This window comes from Trachymyrmex cornetzi, unplaced genomic scaffold (assembly GCF_001594075.2).
Source record: "Trachymyrmex cornetzi isolate Tcor2-1 unplaced genomic scaffold, Tcor1.1 scaffold412, whole genome shotgun sequence".
NCBI lineage: Eukaryota > Metazoa > Arthropoda > Insecta > Hymenoptera > Formicidae > Trachymyrmex > Trachymyrmex cornetzi.
Genome location: NW_017298876.1, coordinates 1,197,295 through 1,221,232, shown reverse-complemented (window position 1 = coordinate 1,221,232; position 23,938 = coordinate 1,197,295). Strand labels below are relative to the sequence as shown.

At 32.5% G+C, this 23,938-nt stretch overlaps 1 protein-coding gene across 1 annotated transcript in view; it reads right to left on the bottom strand.

The window, feature by feature from the left end:
- Positions 1–23,938, bottom strand: part of sei (potassium voltage-gated channel seizure) — a 151,575-nt gene that overhangs the window by 78,825 nt on the left and 48,812 nt on the right. The window contains exons 3-4 of the mRNA XM_018512493.1: positions 22,458–22,616; positions 16,180–16,330 (exon numbers count right to left, since the gene is read on the bottom strand). Coding sequence (XP_018367995.1) covers positions 16,180–16,330; positions 22,458–22,616 — 310 coding nt within the window. The remainder of the gene's footprint in view (positions 1–16,179; positions 16,331–22,457; positions 22,617–23,938) is intronic.

The following is a 23,938-nucleotide window of genomic DNA, read 5'->3' as shown; positions in this document are numbered from 1 at the left end:
ATATTTTCTTTGAATATTTAACGTTATATTATTGTTCTAGAATTATTTTTTCATCCAAAATATTCAGTGTAAAGTGTGGCTGTAAACAATCAAAATATAGTACAATGACTAAGTGGCGATGGCCATGGATATATTTAGATCCAGTTTCAAAAAAACGTTATCAACTCACCGCGTACAACGCAAAGTTTCCACCTCGATATATTTATAAAGTTATAAAAACAAATGATATGAAATAAGACAAAAATAACGTAAATATTAATAAACGTTACAATAAATATAAAAAAAATGAATTCTATGTATTTTTTTATAGGAAAAACAGTTTTTTTAAATCAAAATTCTCAGTTACGATGAGCAGTCATTTCATTCTTAATTGTTGACGATATCTAATGTGAAAATTTTAACACATTTTGGCACATTATGTATTAAAGTTAATATTGATCATTGACAAATCATGATGATTTATTTGAGTTTGGAATAATTAAGATCATAACATGTTTTATTGAACAGGAGATATCAAAAAAACAACCGAGGACTTTTGATGAATCTGATACTGTGAGACACTACGGATTGATTATAACATCATGGACATAATTATGATCATCTATTGACTTTATCAACTTGTTATTGTGACATTTATTGTATTTTAATTTGATTTTTTAAATATGCGACTGATGAAGATTTTTGTTAAGTCGAAACTAGTTTCGCCCGTAATTTTAATGTAGGTATCGACACATTAGATTTAATTACAATTAATATCCTACATTTTTAATTTTTTATCTCGTCTTTGACTGTTTTTATTAATAGAGTTTATACTGCAAAATCCTTTTATTCCAAAGTAAAAAGAAATCTGTTTTTTTTATCTTTGAAATCCACAGTCACAGAGGTTTCACGATGACAACATTAATTTCTTTAGTTGGTTGACTATAGTATACGCAAATTTCAATTAGATTGTAGTGTGTGAATATATAGACTGCCGTTATAACAGATCTATCAATTATTACATATATGTAGTTCCCCCACGCTTTCGCGCCTTATGCTCGTGCACGCTATCATTAAATGTGTATGAGAAAATTGTAACGGAAAATTATATTCGCATTGTTTAAATCAGATTCACAACGATATATTCATCAGAATTTTAAAATACATTTTTAGCGCGATATTTGGTAATTGCGTATGGCTGCTGTTAATTAAATTACACAATATTTAAATTGCAATAAAAAGAAATTCGGTTTCCTGAAACTCTTTCGAAGGTTTAACCTACATAGCGTAATCGTATCGCTTGCTCAGACACATTGGTTTTTCCACGAACGGAACTTTCGTCATTATTTCATTTTGCTATGATTAATTATACTTAGTTGTTTAGCTTTTTCGTGTAATTGTCTCACGATATTATATTACAAAGGTATGACCTCAAAAACAATTTTTTTTATACTTCTTAGGTTAATTAACTTTACAACGAATTTACTTGATCTATGTAATCAACGAATGCGTGTTCTCACGCGAAGGTCTTTGGGAACGTGCATAACGTCAAATTTCCCCGTTGAATTGGTATATTTCACTCTGCCAAAAATTGTCGGCGACCTTTAATTTGGAGAAATCTTCGCGGTAATTCTACGGCTATCTTAAATCTTAAGTTAGCATGCAATTTCCTTTTTGTGCATTCAGCTCTGCAATGTAATATACCGCGTTCTTCTATACTAATTAGATTTGCAAGGAATGTGACCATTTGCGCAACACATAAATTTGTTAATAATACGTTACAAAAGTATAATTCAACTACATAATTGTAATATGAAAAATAAGTAGCTGGATTAACTTTAGCTCACTTGCAAAAATATTTTAAGTAAATATTACACGATTGTTTAATTAATTTCAGAATAACATTGGTATCCATAAATACAAGTTTTCACGCATATAATGAAGCATTATACAAAAAAACGGAGACTGTAATGTTTTTTGTTTTAAGAAACATAAATATCTGATGGAACAATGCGTTTAATTGACAAAACTTTCAACTAATAAACAGGTAACAAATTATCATCATTCTTGGCAATCTTCGAGTCGCGCTTGCTAACTCACTCTCATATTATTTGCTCGTCGCTTTTTACATTTTTCGCGGGGTTTTATCAAGTAAGGGTCATCGAGAAATCTTATTGTCATTCGGCATTCGTGCTTGAAACTTTGCGCACGTCATAGTGGTTGCGTGCCAGCCACGGTTCACTCTGAAATACGCCTCATCGCCTTGAAATTCACTGCCTAGAGTGTGGTGTATCGCCCCCTCCCTTCCGGTCTTCGCACGCATCCGCTATCTTGCTGGCAGGGCGAGACATACCTTACGAGTACATTTCTCACTGTCAACATAATCCTATAATGCTGTTTCATGTCACGAGCAAAATAACTTTTCTGAATTACCATAAAACATTTCATCAATTAACACTGGCTATCATGATTTCAGTACGTAATTAAAAAATGAACAATAATAAGTTATTCTAGACAGCTATATGAATAAATCAAATGAGTAAGAAAAGAGTCAATATAGTCAAGGATAGATAATTGAAAGATGTGCATTAAGGATTTACATAAAAAATATTATTAGATAAGATCTAACCTTGACCATATTGGTTCTTTCTTTATTTATTTACAAAAATGGATTTGTTATAATTATATTGCCTTAGACACAAAGATTTATAAATACAAAATTTTCGAAAGGTTTGCTATTAGTAAAAGCTGATGCAGACGATAAGCTATGCATTAGAAATCTTCTAATCAGAGCCATTCACATTTTCAGAAAATGAGAGGAAACAAGAGAAAAATAGAAACAGATAGCAATACTAAGATAGAATAACTTTGACTCAAAATCGGCGTTTCTTGCTTTTTCTTTCAAAATTTCGACAATATCCAAATAACACGCATATCAAAATCGTAAGACATTAAAAAAATGCCTTAAAGACGTTAGGAAATTTCTTATGGCCTAATCTTGAACATGCGTGCTGTCTAGGCATTTTTTTAAAATTTAGGCCAAGTTACTCCGACTAGGCCAAGGTTATCTCATTTTAGAAAAAGAAAGCAAATGCTATCTATTCGCTATTTTTGGCCAGACTCTGATTAGGTAGTCTCAACTATGCTTTGACAGATTACTTTGATGTTGACCCTACGATTCAGGAACAACAATTTTAGAACAGTGTCTAGAACTACGCCGGACATTGTTCAATATGTCCCGGATAGAACTGAGCTTAATGGCGGCTGTAAATCACTCATGGTGATCATGTGCGATGCCTAGGGAAAACAAGCGGAAGTGTAACCTCATAATCATCGCGGAAGATAGCAAAGCTGGTACATTTGTCAACGTCATCGTTGAGTTGAGCTTTGAAATCCTCATAGGACATAACTTGAACGTTCCGGCTTATTGCCCCAATAATATCATCGATCGAACAATTTCTCGGTTGGCGAATTCTCTTGAGCTCATGAGTATTCGTTAATTACGTTAATTTCTTGTCTGCCTAAACTGGAAAACTACGATATGAATCTTAACGCGGATCGATAGAGCCATCCTAAATTCCTTCTAGCCGCGAACTTTCCGCGAACAAAATGACGCCCGGGTTGTAGGGAAGAGGATTATCCGACTCGCTTTGTGCCCGGATGAGTGAAGGCTGAAATTAGCTTACTCCGACAAAGTTGGTATTATCAAACCACGCTTTATATTCATGCTTTGCGCGCCGGAAAACTTTGTCGCGCTATCAGCTTATAATCACATTCCGAAAAGCAGTGCCTCCTTGGTACTTTTCCTCTCTCTCTCTTTAAAGACGTTACACCTCTTAGAATAATTTTCGTCACGCGAAGCTAATAACCAAGATTTCGAAGTCGAAATTTTGATATCGAGTATTTACATCATTTGTACGGGATACGATCAACGAAGAGCGCAGCCTTCTTTGAACTACAAAATATCTATTCAAACTTTCTAAATTCTAAATACATAGTATAATATGACTCAAATAATACAAATTAATCGAAATTATGTTGAGAAGGACTACGAACCATAAGAAAAAGATTGAATATAAATAACAAGTATAATATAATTAATAAGAACTAGACAAAGTAAAAATAATCTCATCATAACGATACAAAGTAAAGTCATAAGAACTATACAAACGACGTTTCGATTCCGATCGAGTCATTATCAATGTTTAATTAAACATATAATTGATATAATAAATAATTAATATAAGTGTATAAATTATGAACGGCTTAATACTAAAACTAATAAGAAGAAAAAATACAGACTTCTGATAGATGTAAAAATCGATAGCTTAATCGTATCTTCAAGATGGCACGCTGATATTAAACCCAAGAGGCTCCTTTTTCAACAATGTCATTGCGTGTATACAATAATGGTGATTATTCGCTTCTAACGTATCGCAATTAATTCATGATAGAATTACATAAAGTATTACATAAGGTAATTACATAAGGTAGAAAAACGGTGAGATAGTAGTCTGTTATATTTTTTTACTTTATTCTCACTTTCTAAATTTATCTTTTTACTTGTACGATCGAATTAATTTCATACGTTTATATTCTTATATTAACAGACTATTATCTCACTGTTTTTATCTACTTTGACTTTATGTAATTCAGAGCTGGGATTTAGTTGCACATTTCAGTCAATTTTCAGTTTGGTTTCTACCCCTTATTTCACCAACCCGCGCGCAGCTTAAATGCCGATCGGTTAGGGGCGCACGACTTTGCGACGAATTTCGCATGGAAGTCGTACATCCCCAAGCAGGGGAGGAGATGGGATGGGAGTCGCTTCGGGTGAAAGTCGTGCGCTCCTATGCGGAGATGAAGTAGAATAAATAATTTAAAAAATAGGTAGACTATATTTTTTTCGATCTCTCCGACTTATTATCACTATTTGAGTCATAACAAAGATTATTATCGACATTGTAGCCGAAAATTGAAATTCGGAAAGTCTTATTCTGCAATCTACATAATTACCCATCATTTTCTTATGGTTCGTAGTCCTCCTTAACATAATTTTGATTAATTTCTAAATTCTATTTGAATCTTGAGTTATAAATAAATTGGAAAATTTATTGAATTAATTCGTGTAGCTTTATATATATATATATATATATATATTACGTAACTACTCATTTTTATTTTCCTCGTTATATCGCGACGTTGCGTGCTAACGAGAATTGCTCTTAAAACGTGCATTGACCCAGTACTATCGACCATTATATGTATTCCGGATTGATATCATCCTGGAATAGATAAAGTGCACAGCTCCGTATTTACATTCCTTAACACATATGCCTTAACATGCTCCTTGAGTCATTTCATGGTCATGTATACTCTTATACGTGAGATAAGATCTTTTAGCGTAAACGAATGCTCGTTTATTTATTCAATCGCATATTCGCCTTCATTCATTAAGTATTTCACAAATCGTAATTTAATATAAAATTATGTAGCAGTAGCAACAAATGCAACCTTCAATATTACACTAAAAAAAGCAGACAATAGTAGCAACTATAAATGTAACAACTATACAAATTTTATATGTAGAATTAATATAGTAGCATAGTAAAATAAACTATTCTACAGTTACAATAACTATAAAAAAATAATTTATTCAATATTTTATATATATAAACAAAATAAAATTTGAATCCAATTTTCGAGGATCAAGTTTGATAACCTTCTCATTGTGCGAGAGGGGGACTAAAAGGTAGGGGACTAACAAGAAAAAATGAAACTTGTTAACTATAAAAAAATAATTTATTCAATATTTTATATATATGTATAAACAAAATAAAATTTGAATCCAATTTTCGAGGATCAAGTTTGATAACCTTCATTGTGCGAGAGGGGGACTAAAAGGTAGGGGACTAACAAGAAAAAATGAAACTTAAACCTCGAAATTTGAATTCAAATTTTATTTTGTTTAGAGAATTGGATAAAACTTTCCCTTTACACCCCAAATTATCTCCAATTGACCTTGACCTTGTCCTTGACCCTCAAGGAAGTCAAGGTAACCGACCTTTTCCGTCGCTCGCTTATTAAAAAGTTATGAACAAAATTTTTATGAATAGTATGTAATTTTTACACAAGGTACATATTTCAGCAGTATTTTCCCTTGACAGAGGGAGGTGGGGATAGACCTCGCTTCGCGTGGAAAGTCGTGCACCCCTTGGCAGAGGGGGAGGAGGTGGGGTTAAAGTCGCTTCGCGTGGAAGTTGTGCGCCCCTGAAGCAGGGGGGTGAAACTCGCTTCGCGTGAAAAGTTGTACGCTCTTTTGCAAGGGGAGGTGGGGTGAAACTCAAGGGAAAATACTGTTGAAATATGTATCTTGTGTTTGAAAATTACATACTATTCATAAAAAATGTTTTGTTCATAACATTTTAATTAATAACGAGCGACGAAAAAGGTCAGTGACTTTGAGGATCAAGAACAAGGACAAGGTCAAGGTCAGTTTGAGGTTATTTGGGGCTGACTGTGTAAAGGGAAAGTTTTACCATTGCCATCATTATGATTTTTAAAAAGTGTCTTTAATAAAGGCTACATAGAAAAGTTAATATCTTTTCAAACAGGTAAAATGATATTGGCTTTCTCTCTCTTTCTCTCTTTGAACTACGTAAAAAATAATAAACAATAAAAAGCATACAAGCCAAATTGCTAAATGTTATTGCAAATATCTTTTATTGTTCAAATTACAAGTAACTTTGGCCTGTATATTTTTTTATTCTATACATTGCCGATTATTTCTCAAGGCAAAACTGAGCGCGTTTTGCTATCCTTGTTACAAGAATCCAAATTAATTCGGCCTTAGCGTGCGATGAAATTTATCTGCAGTCTATCATAGATAAAGAAAGTGACACGCACATGAACTCGGTTGAATATATAAAACTGTGCCCGGGTACAAAAAACGGAAACTTTCCATTTTGTTCCGCATGGCCTTAACAGCAATCACAGAAACGTCTCCTTAAACTTTACGTCGCGGCATTGCGTGCCTGACGTGATTCGCCTTGAAATGTGCAGCGAGACCAAGGGGATATTCCTCTTTGTCACTGTCATCGTCGCTTTAATGGAGCTTTCGGATTATTCAGCTGTGAGATGCCACGATTTTATATCGTGAGAAATAGAGTTTCCAACTGCTCGCAAGATGCGCGATCTCACCACAAACTTTTCGATGAGAAAAATTTCTCTCTAGCGATTTACCATTTGGTTACCATTTTTCACGCCATTTCACACCGCCGCGAGATCTCTCATTGCATCCGGTACGCTTGTTTCCTCAAATCACTTGAATATAAAAAAAATTCGCGGTGTCGTGCAAATGCACTCTCCCAATTGGATTTCTGTCTCTGCTAAATCTTCTTATTCATTTGGTCGTTAGTAGTAGCTAGAAGATCATTTACTTTAATGAAGCATAAAAATAATCGTAAATTCTATTTTGCTATTTCTTCAGTAGCTATTTTTAAGCGATGAAAAGTTAATTTACGATTCATAAGATTAGAAAGGAATTTAAACCGAATGTGATGTTACGACGTAGTAATACGCAAGGCGGTTGTTTCAATTTACATTTGCATTTAGCGCTTGACTTTGCAACATTACGTAATAGAAATACGCACATACCGCTCTAATATCACATCGTATAAATAGCCAATCACGCGCTCCTAATTTATTTCTTGTGGTATAAAAAACGTAATTTGAATATGCATGTATATATGCTATCACGCTAGTATTACAATATCGATGGGAAACTGCTTGGTTTCAGACTATTTTGAGTCTGTTATGCTCGTGAGAGATCGCGTACAAACTCGAGTACAAGTTCAGATTCTCCACGGCATTTATCTTCGTTGCGCATTGTGTTCGCAACTCGATTAGGACTGACTTTTCGATTTCGACATGTCGCGTGCAACATTCGCTCGCGACGTGACCTTGAAAAGGTCCGCCCTGCACCCTGCACCTGACGCGACCCTGTCTCTCCTTTCGTTTCTGTCTGCCTCAAGGTCGTAAGCGATCGCATTATTCTCTGTCGTTTTTCGTGCTTTCCGAGTCTCGACATGGTTTATACCACGTTCCGTCTAAGCCGCGTTGCATGCCGTGCACGAGCTTGCAATTCTGAAGTCGAACCATCATTATCGCTCCCTGACAGTTAGGGTAGAGTGGAGCTAGTGTTGTGTGTGACAGTTATTCTTTAAATTATTATAAATTTTTACACAATTATGATAGACTAATGGTAAATGCTTTAAAATGTTGCATGTTCAAGGGGATGCTGGAGTGGCTAAATTGTCGGGACTTTGCAGATCGATATAAATCTCCGAATTTATTGAACGGAATCAAAAATCCTTTTACAGCATTAAAGTAGACGCAAAATTTGATGATGCTGCAATAAACTTTATACCAAAATTGAAAAAAAGTTAAAAACTTATGTTTTTTCAACTCGTAGAGCTATCACCTGACGTAAATGGTTCCTTAATATAAAGTTTTATAGCTCGTATGGACTAAACGACAGTGCAGCACCAAGCATATTACGTGCACAAACAATGCTGAGTTTATAAAACTAAGATTAAAAGCTTAAAAAGAAAGATTTATATCGATCTGTAAATAACTTGTATACGAAAGCTTGACGAAGGCTCGGAATGGTAAACAAAGCAATAATTGTATTTAGCAGTAGGTGTTCGATCTTCCAAGAGATAGCGTTGCAATATGTTAAGGGCAGATGAATGCGTTTGAGTGAGATACAACGATATATAATAAATATAAGAAATGAATGAAAGATATCACTATTATTAAATTTAGAATTAAAAAAAGTCTGTACTATTATCGACCTCGATCAAGTTCGGCTATCGTTCTATCGTTAAATTTAGTTAAGTTGTTTCTGTTCGCATGTACAGAATACTTCAAGCGTGGATACTTTGCTTGAAGAAACGCATAGAATATCTACCTTGAAATACAGATAGAAATCATAGTTTTACAGTAGCTAATAAATGCAGATATGTGTATTGCTAGTCGTACACTCACATTACAAACGGACGTTTGGTGTCTCACAAGCAATGCTGACAGGAACGTGTGAATTTCGTGCTGGTAATCGCATACGAATTCTTGATTTTATTAGATATGTATATAATTCCTATTGTATATTGCGAACATAAAATTGTGTTCACTCAAACGCAAACATTTCTTACCTGCAAATTTATCGTGCTTATAAAGCGTATAGAATACGATTCGATTCTCGCAGATGTTGTATCCGCATCTAATGGTTTCTATTGTAAATTCTAAATAAGGCACATTTTCTTTATTTACAAAAAGCACGTAATCAAAATCAACGTGTCATTTGTCGCTTAGGACGTCACAATTTAATATGACAGCCGCGGTGACTACTCAGAATAATTGGTATAAAATTGTTTATTGAAAACTTATTATTCATAACAAATTAAAATACAAGGTCTATTATAGTAATCGAGCAATGTTAAGATCATTATATTTTAATTTGTTATTGCTTATAGCAGTTTATACGAGCGTGTAATAAAAACTTTAATTATTTATTATTCATATTGTTTTAGGAGTAAAGTTAAGGTAGAAATACCCAGTTATGTAATATACAGTACCTTTTTGTAAAATTGTAATAAATACATTTATACTCGCAAATAAAACTATTTTTGCATTTTTAAAATTATTTTTCGCCAATCTCGTCGAGATCTCGTCCAGATTGGAGAACGAGATCGAGATTAGATATTTGAGATTTTCGAAAATCCGTGATCAAGATGAATGTTCTTTTTTCGAGATCGAAATCGAGATTGCAGAATTTTCGACTCATCTCGTCTCGTGCACTCTATTTCGACCGCATATTACTTCTTGGACGTCAGTCTTTGCGATTTTTGAAAATATGTAAAAATTAAAAACTTCAAAAAGCCACTGCATTTGCATGTTCCACAATGTTTAAAATATATTCAGTAATTTTTGTGATTTAAAAGAACTATTTTGCCCTCTGACCAACATAAAATTCTCAGAAAATATGATCATAAAGGGTTAAAGTAGAGGAGCGATATGTATTCCTTTCAATCAAAAGTACAAAGTCTGAAGGCCGAGATATGTTACAAAATTTAAAAACCTACGATATAAAGGAGACGGCTTCGTTTGCTTACAAATCGATTGCCTTCATATATTATTATCTAGAGCTCGATTGTCTACATGTATTATTCTCTGCTTTAAAAATACAAATTTTGTTTTAAAACACAAATTTTCTGTTCTAAAAACACGAATTTTTTGTTTTAAAACAAATTCTCTGTTTTAAAATACAAATCCTCTGTTTTAAAAATACAAATTATTTTTATACTTAACTTAATTTCAATTTTATATTTGTACGCAAAAGTGCTTGTAAGTAATCGCAAACGAATTGTCGGCAAAAGTGATATAGGCAAACGATGCTGTAGGTCAGTGTAGGCAATCAATTTTTAGGCAAAGCGGGATCCTCTCGATATAAAGAACAATGAATTAACGACAGTTAATTCGCAAATACTATAACAACTTTTGGCAATTTTCAAATTGTTGAATAAAAGTTAAAAATTCTATTCGAATAAAAAATTTTTTCATTTGAATAATTTCCATAGAAGCGTATTTTATACCGAGAAAACCGGACCAAGCAACTGAACGTGAAAATAAGAATGAAAAACTTGTTTTAATGAATGCAAACAGCGTCATGATTTGTTCGCAACTTGGTCTGGATGGCTTAACAAAGTAACGCTAATATAATATTCTAAACAGATTACAGTACATATTTCCAACATCCTTTATTAAAACTCGTGGAAATTGCGGTGAGTTTGGAGTAAATTTGATTTCTCTAGCAGGTCATGCTCGCGGTTATTCATCAAGACATTAGAGGAAACTAAGCAAAACACGTTTACTGATTCATAGTGAAACACGGCATCTAGTTTCGATCTATTTACTTTATATTTCTTCATCTGTAGTTATATCTTCAGACAGAAATCACATTTGTCTCTGAGCATGAACGGCTTTGAGGAGAGATGTATCTTTCACCTCAGGTGTCTTTTATTGAGAATTTTCTGGTGAAAACATATTTTTCTGTCTTTTTACTACGATATAAACTGCGATATATACGAAACTTTCAGCGAACTAAATCCAGCAATGTGGAAAATTTCGTAGTTACCATTAGAAGATAAATGAGAGGGATAAAATTAAATTCCTTAGTCCCATCGAGCCAATACATGTCGTGAAATCATGATATCTTTCCCATGTCGCGTAATTAATGTCCGCTATAAATAATTCTTTTTCGATCTAAAAATAAATAACAATAAACTATATCGACCTTGTTTCGGCGAGCGAACGAAAAGGATTATAACATGAGTTAACATTTTTTTCCTTTGAGTTCATTTTTTATGTATACTAATAAAAAGAATAATACAATTTAGATATAATTCCGAATGACCCCTGCTCGTGATTAACTTGAAATTTTGCACATAAATTCTACTCAATGTGAGAAATAAAAAAATACATAATCTCAACTTCGGGAAATGAAAAAAAAAATTATTTTATAAATTATCGATAGCACTCATCAACTAAAATTTATTCTATATATGATATATACAACATGTATAACATGTAATACACATAACAATATCATATATAACACACATACAATGATTAATCTAACTTTTTTTTTACACAAGCATCTTGGCGTGGAAGTTGTGCGTCCCTCAAGCGGGGGAGGAGGGGGGAGGTGGTAATATGCTCGTCATTATATTATAAAAAAAATCTTTCTTCGTTGATCTCAATTAGATCATATCTAATGGTTTCTATATGTTAATTGCAATAACACGTATATTTTATAATTCCTATGTACTTAAATATGTATATATATATATCAATTTCTGTAATATTATATAACAATAATAATACATTACATATATTACATTTGCATTTTCATGTTCGTATATGTCTCTCAGTAACGTATAAGTTTAATTGTACGCAATTTATTGGTGAATTAATGCGTAATTATTTCTATATACACTTAAATTCAATTGTAAATTTATTTCTGTAAACTATTTAATTACCATAAAAAGAATAATTTCATTTTTGTAAGCTGTGCTTTTATGATTGAACATAAAAATGTAAGTATAATAATATGTGTGACGTATTATCATTATATTATATGATATTACAGAAATTTATACAGAAAATTTTCACATTTATACAGAAATTATAAAATATAGTACTGTTATTGTAATTTTCCGTTTAATATAAAAGTATATTTACACAATTAGGTGTAAAAATATTAATTAAAAAAAAACAATTTACCCAACTTTATGTATTTCCTCTATAAATTGTGTAATTTTTATATGTGTATATTATTTATATACTTTTTTTTACCATGTAATCACAAATACCAAATATTTTTCTCTTAGTATAGAACAAGCAACGCCATGCATTAAAAACAACTCGAGAAGGTAGCACCATTGGGATTTCCAAGATTTTCTTCGTTCGGAATTGTATGATACAACCGCCATGGCCGAAATTGCTCGCGGCGAAAAATATATATCGATCGGCCGCTCCCAGAACACGGAAATAAGCTCACGGAAAGCGCGACATCATGCTTCGAGAATAAAAAGAATTCATGAAGGTGGATTTGTTTTCAGAAATTTCGATTCCTAATGAGCGTCTCGACGCTTGTAAATCGCGTCCGTAAATGATGGTCGGTGCGTATTTCTTCATTGGACTCGTAACTTTAACGAAGAGTAACTCGGGCAAACACGGAATCGATCTCTGATGACGGCGAGGACGATCCCTGTTTATGTATTCTTTTATCGCATTGCGCATACGGTCGTCATTTCCGCAACACCCGGTTGTTTACTCGAGCGTGTTCGCGGTCGTGGATAGATTTCCAAGCCCTGGCCACCAGATACTGCACCGTGTGTTCGGGTGAACTCGAATCGAGAAATGCCAACGGGTGCAGTGCGCGATATCAATTCCGATCTTTCGACACGAGATATTTTTCCAGAAGCATAGGATATGTCTCTTTTTCGAACAAAACTTCCGTAAAACATGGCTTTGAAATGCGATATTATCTGGTTTTGTCGAATACGATAAATTAAAAATAACAGTAAACGGCTTTAAGTGTATAATAAAAGTGTTTAATATCTTGAGATAAACAAGTATATCGTTCCCTTACTTTAAAAATGACACAACTAAAAAAACACGTTTCGAATTATTATCATAAACGAATTTGATAAACACACTACTATGTATATTATTATCAATTAAAAATGAATTTATAGCGTAACTTCATAAAAATATCAAATCGTCACAAGTAAAAAAGTATAATTAAAAAAAAAACGTCGAAATTGTTACAACATAAGAAGAACAAAAATAATTCAAGATTGAATTATTTAAAGCAACGAAGATCCAGCTTCGACCGTAATTGGCATTTTAAATTTTTAGTATTGATATTTTGAAATTGTATTGCTGAGAATGGGAAAGTGAACTGAAATGTACTATTTTTTGGAATAAATATTCTATCTTCTGGAATAATGATTTATGGTTGCGACCACGCTGACTCTCATTCGCCCTGATTTTTTTAGATCTTTTGTTGTTGAATTTGGGAGAGTCCGTAAGAAGATTACATTATTACACTGAGAAAAATGGTCTGGTTGGATTAAACAGTAATTCTGGTAGAAAATGGACGAATCAGAATTTTCTGGTTATGTCTATCAGAATTCTAGTTGAGAGAAGATAACTAGAATTCTGATTAATATAATTATTCTGGTAAAAATAAGAATTCTAGTAGATTTTACTAGAAATATAGTATCAACCAGAATTCCGGTTATCTCAACTAGAATTCTAATAAATTTAACCAGAAATTTCTGATTCGTCCATTTTCAACCAGAACATTTTTTTCAGTGTACTATTTCTCTATAGAATAATGTAAGAACGTGTTGTGGATTAAAATACTAATTACACGTACACATACACGTACGCACGCACATATGTACAGCATCTTTCAAGAATTAATAATGGAATCATGAAAAACAAAAATCAGACCATATTTCACGACAAACTCCTTATTGCAAATATGACGTAATGAATATCAAATTGACTCTCAAGATCTCTATCTGCTAAACAGTATCATGTCTCAAAATCAGTTCCAGTTGAGTTCTTCAGCAGAAACGGGGCTATAAATACGGGCATAAAAAACACATCGAACACGAAGCTCATTGCAGCCGACCGACGGCTCGATGGTTGTTTGTCGATCTTCCCGTCAGTCTGACATTTCTCTACTGAACATGACTGTTTACTCAAAAGCGTTTCGACAAAGTCCAGTTATAATCAAAAGCTAATCATGTCTCGAAAATGTAATGGATAATACCCACACGAGAGCACGCACAACGCTCGAGTAGCCTTTCTTTTCCAGTTAACAGTTAAAATAAATTTCAAAGTGTTGTTTAAAGCATATCTGAGTAAATAAGAAAAAAGGTATATGAGAGAAGTCTGGGACATTCTTCTGCGCACAGGGTAATTCGATAATAGAATTCGTTTAAGGATGCGAACATTAGGAGTACAAAAGAACTAAACGCAAAAGAAGAGGCGGACAGGCTAGCGCATGCTTGACGCCTCAATCTTGTTATAGTTCGGAATCGTGACTAAAGTTTTAAAGTAATTGGCACTAGATATGTAGGTTAGTCGCTATTCGCACTGTTAATGTCTTCCTGGCTACTTTGCAGCGGTAATCGATCGGGTAACAAAAAGGCCATCCGTTGGCTCGCTGATTGCCCGACTCATCATCGTCGCGATACCACTGACGCATCGCGATACAGTGCAATATCGTTAGCAAGGCGAGAGAGAGCCTCCGCTTCGTTACTCTGATTGCCGTGCTGTTTAATCAGATTCTGTATTCCCAGATGGTATACGCTCTATAACACGACTAGTTATCTCCTACACGATGACAGATGGGAATATGCTTGAGAAATTTTTGGTATAATTACGCATCTTAATTATTGCTTTTCCACTCATTACGATAAATATGATTAATCGTTAAAATATTATATAAATGTATATCTTATCTGAAAAAAAAAAAAAAACCGGTTTATTTCTAATTATTAATTAGCTATGCAGCAAACATTTATGATAAATTAGTATTCAGAACATTTCTTAATGTTAAGGGAGTATTTTTGCTTTTAGTACCATTTTTTATAACCACTTTTTAAGAACTCTTTTTTTTTAGTATAACAGTCATAAATTGTTACATTTATTTTGTGATATTTAATTCTTTACAAAATTCTTCAAACATTACAAACGATATTTTTTGCATTTATTAACAAATTTATGTGGGCATGTAAAAAAATATCCGTTTACTGTTGTCATGATTTAAAATGCAGGTATTATCTGTGAAATAAAAAATTCAAAAAGATTAATCTATATAAATAAAGTTCTCGTTCGACTTACAACCAAATTAAAAAATTGATTTTTGCAAAAATAGTAAAGATTTGAATAAAATTTTGATTTTTTTATTTAACTCTTGAAGTTCTTCCTTAAAAATCAAAAAGTTAGAATTTTTATTTGACCGTAGGTTGGACGAGAACTATATTTATATATAGATTAAAAATTTTTTTGAATTTTTAGTTTCAGATAATTCCTGCATTTTGAATCATGGCAACAGTAAATGGGTACTCCTTTAAAATAATACAATTAATATAGAATTTATGAACAATTAACATAAAAGTAATTTATATTAATTAAAAAAATATTTTAAAACGTAAATTCTAAAATAAATAAGTAAATATGTTAATTTAATTTATCATAAGTTAATAATTCTACTAAAGTAAATTTTAGAGAAAAGTATAATTTCACAATTTGTTTACAAATATGTTAGTGTTTTTTTGTGTTAATTTTTATATAATATTTGTGTTATTTCCTAATATACTCAACTTGTGTGAAATTAACATAAACAGGTAGACGTTTGGGACATGTATGAAATATGTTAAAAACACAATTTATATTGTACAACATAACATAATTTTTCCAAATGTATGTTCAATACTAAATACTAAATAGTTCGCGGAAGATAATTCTATCTCATTAAAATTATAAGAATTAAATTTCGTTAAAGGAAGCAAAATCCGCGCATCAAAAATATTTGTGGAATTAATAAGAGTGACTCACCAGTTCTCAGAAGCGTCCTCGTCGAGGATGGTCCCGTCAGCAAGTCGATGAGGCAAATTAGACGTCGTGCGCGGTCGATTCCGGACCCTCGGTGGACCAACAACACCGGTCCTTGACAGGCCAGCCCGGAAAGACGCCCTTGCCCTGTCGACTGCTCGAGTCAACGTCATTGAGTCTCATTAGTACTATTAGTAGTTGGTGTTAGAGAGCGATGGTGTGTAAAGAGCGCAATGCTTTTGCATAAATTACCGCCGCAAGCAACGGTAATTACGCAATTATAACGGTCGATATGCGACGAACGAACAGTTTTTTTATATTATCTATATCCTCGACGCTCAGCTAATATACGCAAAACACGGAGGATTACATGCAGGATGTGTGGAATACAAACGTTGTGTAATATCTGGCACACGCGACAAGTTTTTCACGAATTAACATGTGCATATGCTATCCTCAATTATAGACAAGTCACGTTAAAGTTACAATTCGCGATAAAGTGCATATGTATTGCTTGATACCGATTACGATATTATCATTCTTTTCTTTTTTTCTACTCAATGTACAAGGTTTTTGTTCGCAACGATCGCTAATTTCCTTCTTTAAAGAAATAATAAGATTTTAAATTACCGAGGTGCTCTTATATTTTTATTTATTTATTATTTGATCCTTGCCATTCGATTTAGGATTGATTTCCAGTTAATATTTTCTATATATATTGTATATATTATATAATATATATATATTTTATATCTTTACATTTATAATTTCGTATCCCTTTACATAAAACTTCTACATGGAAAGAATGATTTTGCTAAAGTAAAACTAAAACCTTAGCTAGATACAGATTTGAAAATAATTTTGTTTTAAATTATCATAATTATTAAGTAGGACGCTAAAGCATAATAAACGATGTTGAAAAAAAATGTTGACATTCTAGCAATCAATTTGAGCGCTTCATATAATTATTTTGATAAATCTAACAAAATTATTTTTAAATCTCTCTATTATCTAGTGCCCTTTTTAGGTATTTTAACAAAATCGTTCTTTCCATGTATATACGTACACGGAAAAATTAGTTTTGCTGGATTCTAAAAATTTAGTTGATACAGATCTGAAAATAATTCTGTTGGTTCATTAAAATAACTTTGTCATATTTGAGATTCCTGTATAATTATTTTGACGGTCTAATAAAATTACTTTCAGATTGGTATTAAAATGTTTAGATGCTTCAGTAAATTCGCTCTTTCCGTGTATGACATTTAGTTAGGACTAAATTCCTATTTTTTCAACAATAATGAATATTAATGAGTGTAATTTACAATCAATAATATTTAACATTTAATATTGATAATAATTATCATTTAATGTCTCGATCGAAATATTAGTGACACGTGCGTCGTCGAAAGTTAACGATGAATTTAACTTGGTCGACTCCGCATTGTCATGCTCGGCTCGTCGAACTTGTCACTTGTCAAGTGCTGGAAAATCCATTTGCCACACCGCTCGGCAAGGATACTTTATAAAGATAAGTCAGTCAACGTCGTACTTTTAATTCGCCGTCCGACATCGCAGCGTTCACGACGTCTGGCACACAGATGACAAAATGTGTAATGCCCGTTTCTGCTCTTGATTTCGCGCCAGACGTGGCCGTTGAACTTTCGCTAAAATATTATGCCTGTCTTGGAACCCTAATTCACCGAAATTCATCAGCCTCCAACGAAAAATGACACGTGCATATTGATCACTTTGAATTTTACCAAGAATCGCTTGAAGCGAGAGACACGAATTATTTTTATGTGTCTTCTCATATAAAGTTCTCTAGTCCGTAACAGAAACAGATATTTTTTTATGATGCTAAAGGAACACACGTGTCCTACAACCAGTGTCACAAGAGCATCATCAGCAGTTATCTGAAAGAAACTGACTGGTGAATAATATTAAAAAAATCAAAGGTATATTTAAAAGTACATTACATTTACTAAAATGCATTTACTTAATATGACATCCAATTATCATTAATATTGATTACAGCTTGCCATCAAGCTTTCAAGGAGATATGATTTTTATGAGATTTTCACGAACATGAAAATGACATCGATAGATGGATTGGCCTTCCCAATCTCCGGACGTAAATCTGATTGAAAATATCTGATCAATCATGAAAATGAAGCCAGCCGAAAAGAATATTTACTTTGAAACAGTTATCTTGTCACATTCGAAAGGTTTGAAGGATTTTACTCCAAATTCTGACTGAAAGTTTCGGAAGTTTCAACAACAAGCGATATAATGATTATATTATGATCGAATGCCATACTGAGTAAGTGCATGAAATAAACTAAGTATATTACTTTTAAAATGTACCTTTAACTTTTAATATACTCTTTTTTTTCAGAGAATTACTGACAACGCTCTTGTGCCATTAACTTTATTGAAATTTTTTGTTAATTTCTTGAGGATTCCACGGCTTTCTATATAAAGATTATGCGTTTCGCGGGTTTTCTGCGTGTCCAGATACATTCTTGGAATGCCAACATTTCGCGAAACGCATAATCTTAATATAGAATAAAATTTTTTGTTATTCATTTTAACAGTTTTAAAATTTTTAGCTATATAAAAAATTGAAATACTTGAGCTCACATTATTAGTAAAAATATAATATGATAATTAGCTTATGAATAAAAAACTGATAAATAAGATTATAAAAATAATATTATTCCACACAACACGCACGCACGCACGCACAAATCATCATACAATGCTATTTAAAAATTAAAAAAGTATCCCAGAGTCACCTGTTCCATATGTTTTAATTATGGGTTAAAAATCTAATCAAAATATCAATTTTAACATATACTTAATATTCATCATTTATTAATTGGAAAATGTATCTGGCGCGCGTGCAAATGAGGCAAACTGTGCTGAAAGAAACCGTGATTATTAGCAAAAATGCGCGCGTTATATGCTCGTTGCATTTAATTTCGGTATGCAAATGCGCCCGATTAAAGCGGTAAAACGTGACAAAGAAACTCCAATGTAATCATATTCACACTCGAATGCAAACCAGGTGACAAAATTACAGCTGCGATCGCTCATCGTCAGTATAGCTGATGAAAATGAGTGAATAAAGAGGTTTGGGAAAGAGCGTCGACGATCAGATCCGACGGCTACAATCTTCTCAAGTGTGTGTGCACTATATTCACTTATCGATTGTTATAAAACGAGGAAACTGTTCTCTACAAATGTCTGCCGGAATAATGTGCCATTAGGATGCGAATTGATTGGACCGTTTCCGAGTTGTTTTCCTATGTGATATCGACTTAAACCAGTATTATGCTGACCCGATAATAAGATGAAAACGGATGGAAACAAATATGGAATCATAAAGTGAAAGATGACAAATCAAATAAGTGAATAATTTAAAATAAAGATAAAATAAGAACTTTAAAAAAAATAATTGCAAATGCACAATTAATAACTTTGTGTAAGATTAAGTTCTAAAAGGTCTTAATTATGCAGACAAGATACTTACAGAGTTTTGAGATATAGTTATACTTTAATAATTATTTAATGATTATTAATTGCAATAATCACGACACTAGACGACCAATTTATTTAGATGATGGATTACTCCATCAAATATCCGTTATTGATTGCATTTTGATGAAGCTAAGGCTGCATAGACTAAGCCGATGGAGAGACAATCTCAAACTGTACGAACTATTGATTGCGGATTATATCGGCTTTTGAGAATTCCTACGCATTCAGTTACTGATATCTTGAAAGAGTTTAAAATCAGTAAAGTATTATATTTATCTCTTGTATCTCATATCGAATAATTATAATAAATAATTATATGCATTATATTTAGAACAGCTACACACAATATTAACTATTTATCAAATACATTACAGATTAAAACGTATCCAAAATTTTGTCATATTAAATGAAATTTCTCAAACACTTTTCTAAAAAAATCACATTCCTCTCCATAAATAATAAGTACGTTATATCCCAATTTATTCGATAAGCAAATTTTTTCTTTTCGATTAAAAAAAACGCGTGATAATAGATACTTAAAGCTTTGTGAAAATAAAAAGGGAAATGTAATCGCGTCCATTGATTTTTTCATTGTGACGTTCGTGAAAAAGGCATTTTCTCGAGTATCGCTCTTAATGCTAAGCGACTTTCCGCTACGATCGATTTCTGTTACAAGTTTCTAACCATCAGCTGAGCTGCTTAGGGGGCGGATTATCAAACAGGAGGTAAGGCACCTATAGCTACCTATTCGAGGGCATAACATTTATTACCGGGTCAGGGTTAACCGTTAGGCGCGCCACACACACGTCCAGTGCTCTGCAGCGTCACTCTAAAAATAGTTTCGCGAGCACTCCAGATATAAAATGCAACCACGTGTCCCGTCCTCCGTACGCATATATGTATATGCATATAATATACGTGTATGTGCACACGCATATTATACGCACGTATGCACATGTATATTCTCTAAATTCGTTCAAAAAAATCAAGAGACGTTTATGCGAAACTTGTAATACGGTATACTATCGGATTGCATTAATAAATAAGTCGACATAACAAAATTTTTATGACATTTTTATACAGAGATTTTAGTAGATATTACGCAAAACAATAGCATTGAACGCAAATTTTTGTGTATTTTACGCTCCATTTTCAGTAATGATAAAAGGAAAACCAAGATTTGTCGCGTTCATAAAAATATATGTATGTGTACGAAAATATTATAGTCATTAATACAGACGGAAATAAAGACATATCGCTCTCTTCCGTGTAATACAACTAAAAGAAATTAATAGTTTTGTTTTCCCAGAAAACAAACCTATTTTTCAATTTGAGAGAAAATTATTGACTGATCAAATAATATTGACAAAAAGAATACATTCTTAATATTAAATATCATTTTTATCATTTTCATTTTACAACCCTTCAAAAATTACTTTTTTAAATTACGACAATTTTCGACGAGTTTTTAAAAATCATTCTTTTTAGTTGTAATTTTCCGATGATTTTTTTTATAAAGTTAAGTCAATTCATCTTTGATGAGAATAATGTTTATCTAATTTATTCATGATAATAACTCGAGAATTACATTTTTTCAGTTGTGTTACTTTTAAAGTAAGGAAGAGATACACCTTGAAAGATTGAGAAATTCCAATGAAAAAAGAAATAAAAAAAAAGAAACACATACATATCACGTGCAGGAATGACAATGACAGTGTAAACGCGATGTAATTACGCACGCAAAAGAACTCGCGTCCGAATTTCTGCAGGATTGTAACGCGGCTCATTATGCGGATACACCTGACCTGAATCTATAATCGTAATAATGATCGTCACAATGAAGAGTAGCCTACGTGTGCCACGTCCCACTTGTGAACGAGGCGGCCCCGAATGTCAGCGGCGACGATGTCTTATAACGGACGCTGCAGCAGGAAATAATGATAGCCGCGTTTAAAAGCCGCAAGACGTTATATGTGTGGGAGGCACGAAATGTCTTGGCAGGATATCGTGTGTAAACGTTAAACCGGAGAAGTACCGTTTGATCTACACAGTAATTGTACAGTCAAGATCTTTGAAATCGGTCTAATCGAGATACACGCCACATGTTGCAACGGCAGGTAACTTAAAATTTCGATATTTTTCTTTAAAAATTAATTTAAAAAAAATTTTTTTCTACACTGAAAGAACAGTTTTTTTGGGTTATGACTATAATTACATGGTAAAATATTATGGTTAGGAGCTGCATTTTTATAATTACTACGCTATAATCAAATAAGAGATATTCTATTTTTGGCCAAGGATCTTAGTATTCAAATACAATATTTCAGTGTGAATGTAAAATACATTCCAATTCTGCAAACCGCAAGCTGAAATCTTTTTCAAGTCTTGAAACGTAATCATAACGTAGTGATATCTATAAAAATGGAGCTTCTAAATAAATGAAGATTATTTATTATGTAATATATATAATAATTATTATTTTATCATGCAATTATAATCACAAATACTAAAAATTTTTCTCGTAGTAAAACTCTAATATGCGTTATCTGATCATTCTCGAGTTTATCCATTATATTTATTAACAGTAATTGAGCGCAGCGAAACTTCTCGTGAAATATCGGACGTGCTATCGAATTTCGAAGTCCACTGTCGCGAATTTTACGGTGAATTTTCGTACGAAAATTTGAGCACGCGCGTGGATTGAGACGAGTCGAAGTAGAACGAATAAAATTGGAACATACAGCGTGTTGCGAGTCTGTTGTTGGCCTGACTCGGCGGTGGGATCGTGGCCTGCGGTGGCGGCTGTGAGCTCAGATCCTCGAAGTTTATGATTTGCAGGCAAATGTCGTCCACTTCGCTCTTTATTAGCGCTATCACCTCGCTGCAAAGGAACTTGGTTCCTAAAACAGGAAATTAGCAAGTCAGACATCCCTGTCCGAAGACCGTCTGACACGCGTCTTTGAGCTCTCATCATGAACTCGTATATATCAGGTGTGTATATATACGAATGAATATAATGATCCGTTATGTAAAATTTAATTTACTCATAAAATAATCCATAAATACAAGAATCTCAGCATTTAAAGATTTTAAACACTCAACCCTTAAAATTTAAAAAATATGAAGATCAACACATTCAAGAGATAATATTTTAATTCTTCGGAGTTAACGTAGATCTATTGGACCCACTCAATTACATCCCTCCGGAGTTGGTGAGTCTATCAAATCCACTGTACAGTGATTGTTTGAATAACAAAGGTTCTGATAAGTAAAAATAAATCAGCTTTCTTCGTAAAGTAATGTTAAGATAAAAAATATATTATTATATTTGAATTTACTATTAATTCTTAATTCTTGTATTTATTATTGTAGTAATTACCATTTTATACAAAAATATCAAACAATTCAATTTTCTTTACTTACTTCTGCAAAAATTTGGATTATTTTTATTAAAATACACTTACAAAGGAAGGCTTAGAAGCCTTTAAAATTCAATGAAACGTGGCAGGATTCTCATAAACATAATCATATATTCCTATTTATGGGCGTAGATGGTCAACCGTTTCCGAAATATTTCAATATTAAATTTAATAGTGGCAGTTCATTAGAGTTTATATTCGAGTTCATAGTGCTTAAAAAATTTATGTTTTACATTTTTATCAAAACTTTTACCTTAAAATTTGTAAAAGTAGCAATCCATAATAAAAATCTGTGACAATTAATAATTAATATTTTACATTAACATTTATTCCTATCATAAAAAACACTATTATATAAAAAAACAAATTAACTGTTAGTGAGATTTAAACTCGAGCCTGTAAGTAAAGAGGCTATTACCATATTCATATACGTTTCTTCAAATATCTACTCTAGTATAAACCCTCTAATAGACGTTCAGGAAAATACTGTATTCCTATCACGTTTCGTTGAAATCGATAAGGACCAGATGATTCTGAGTTTTCCCTTGTTAATATTTATCCTTTTTTATACAAGTTATGCCGTTTATGTTCATTAAAAAAGGATAGAAAGAATTGTTACAAGAATAACTTGTATTTGGCTTATATAACGCTCTTTTAATATAAAACATTTTTTGATGTAGTTCAAAAAAGCTAGGTAACGTTATATTTTATATCATTTAGGTTTCTTGAAATTAATTAGTATCTTTTGAGAACGGGAGCTTCCTAACAAAAAAAATTATTAAAAAGACCTCGTTTTTTAAACT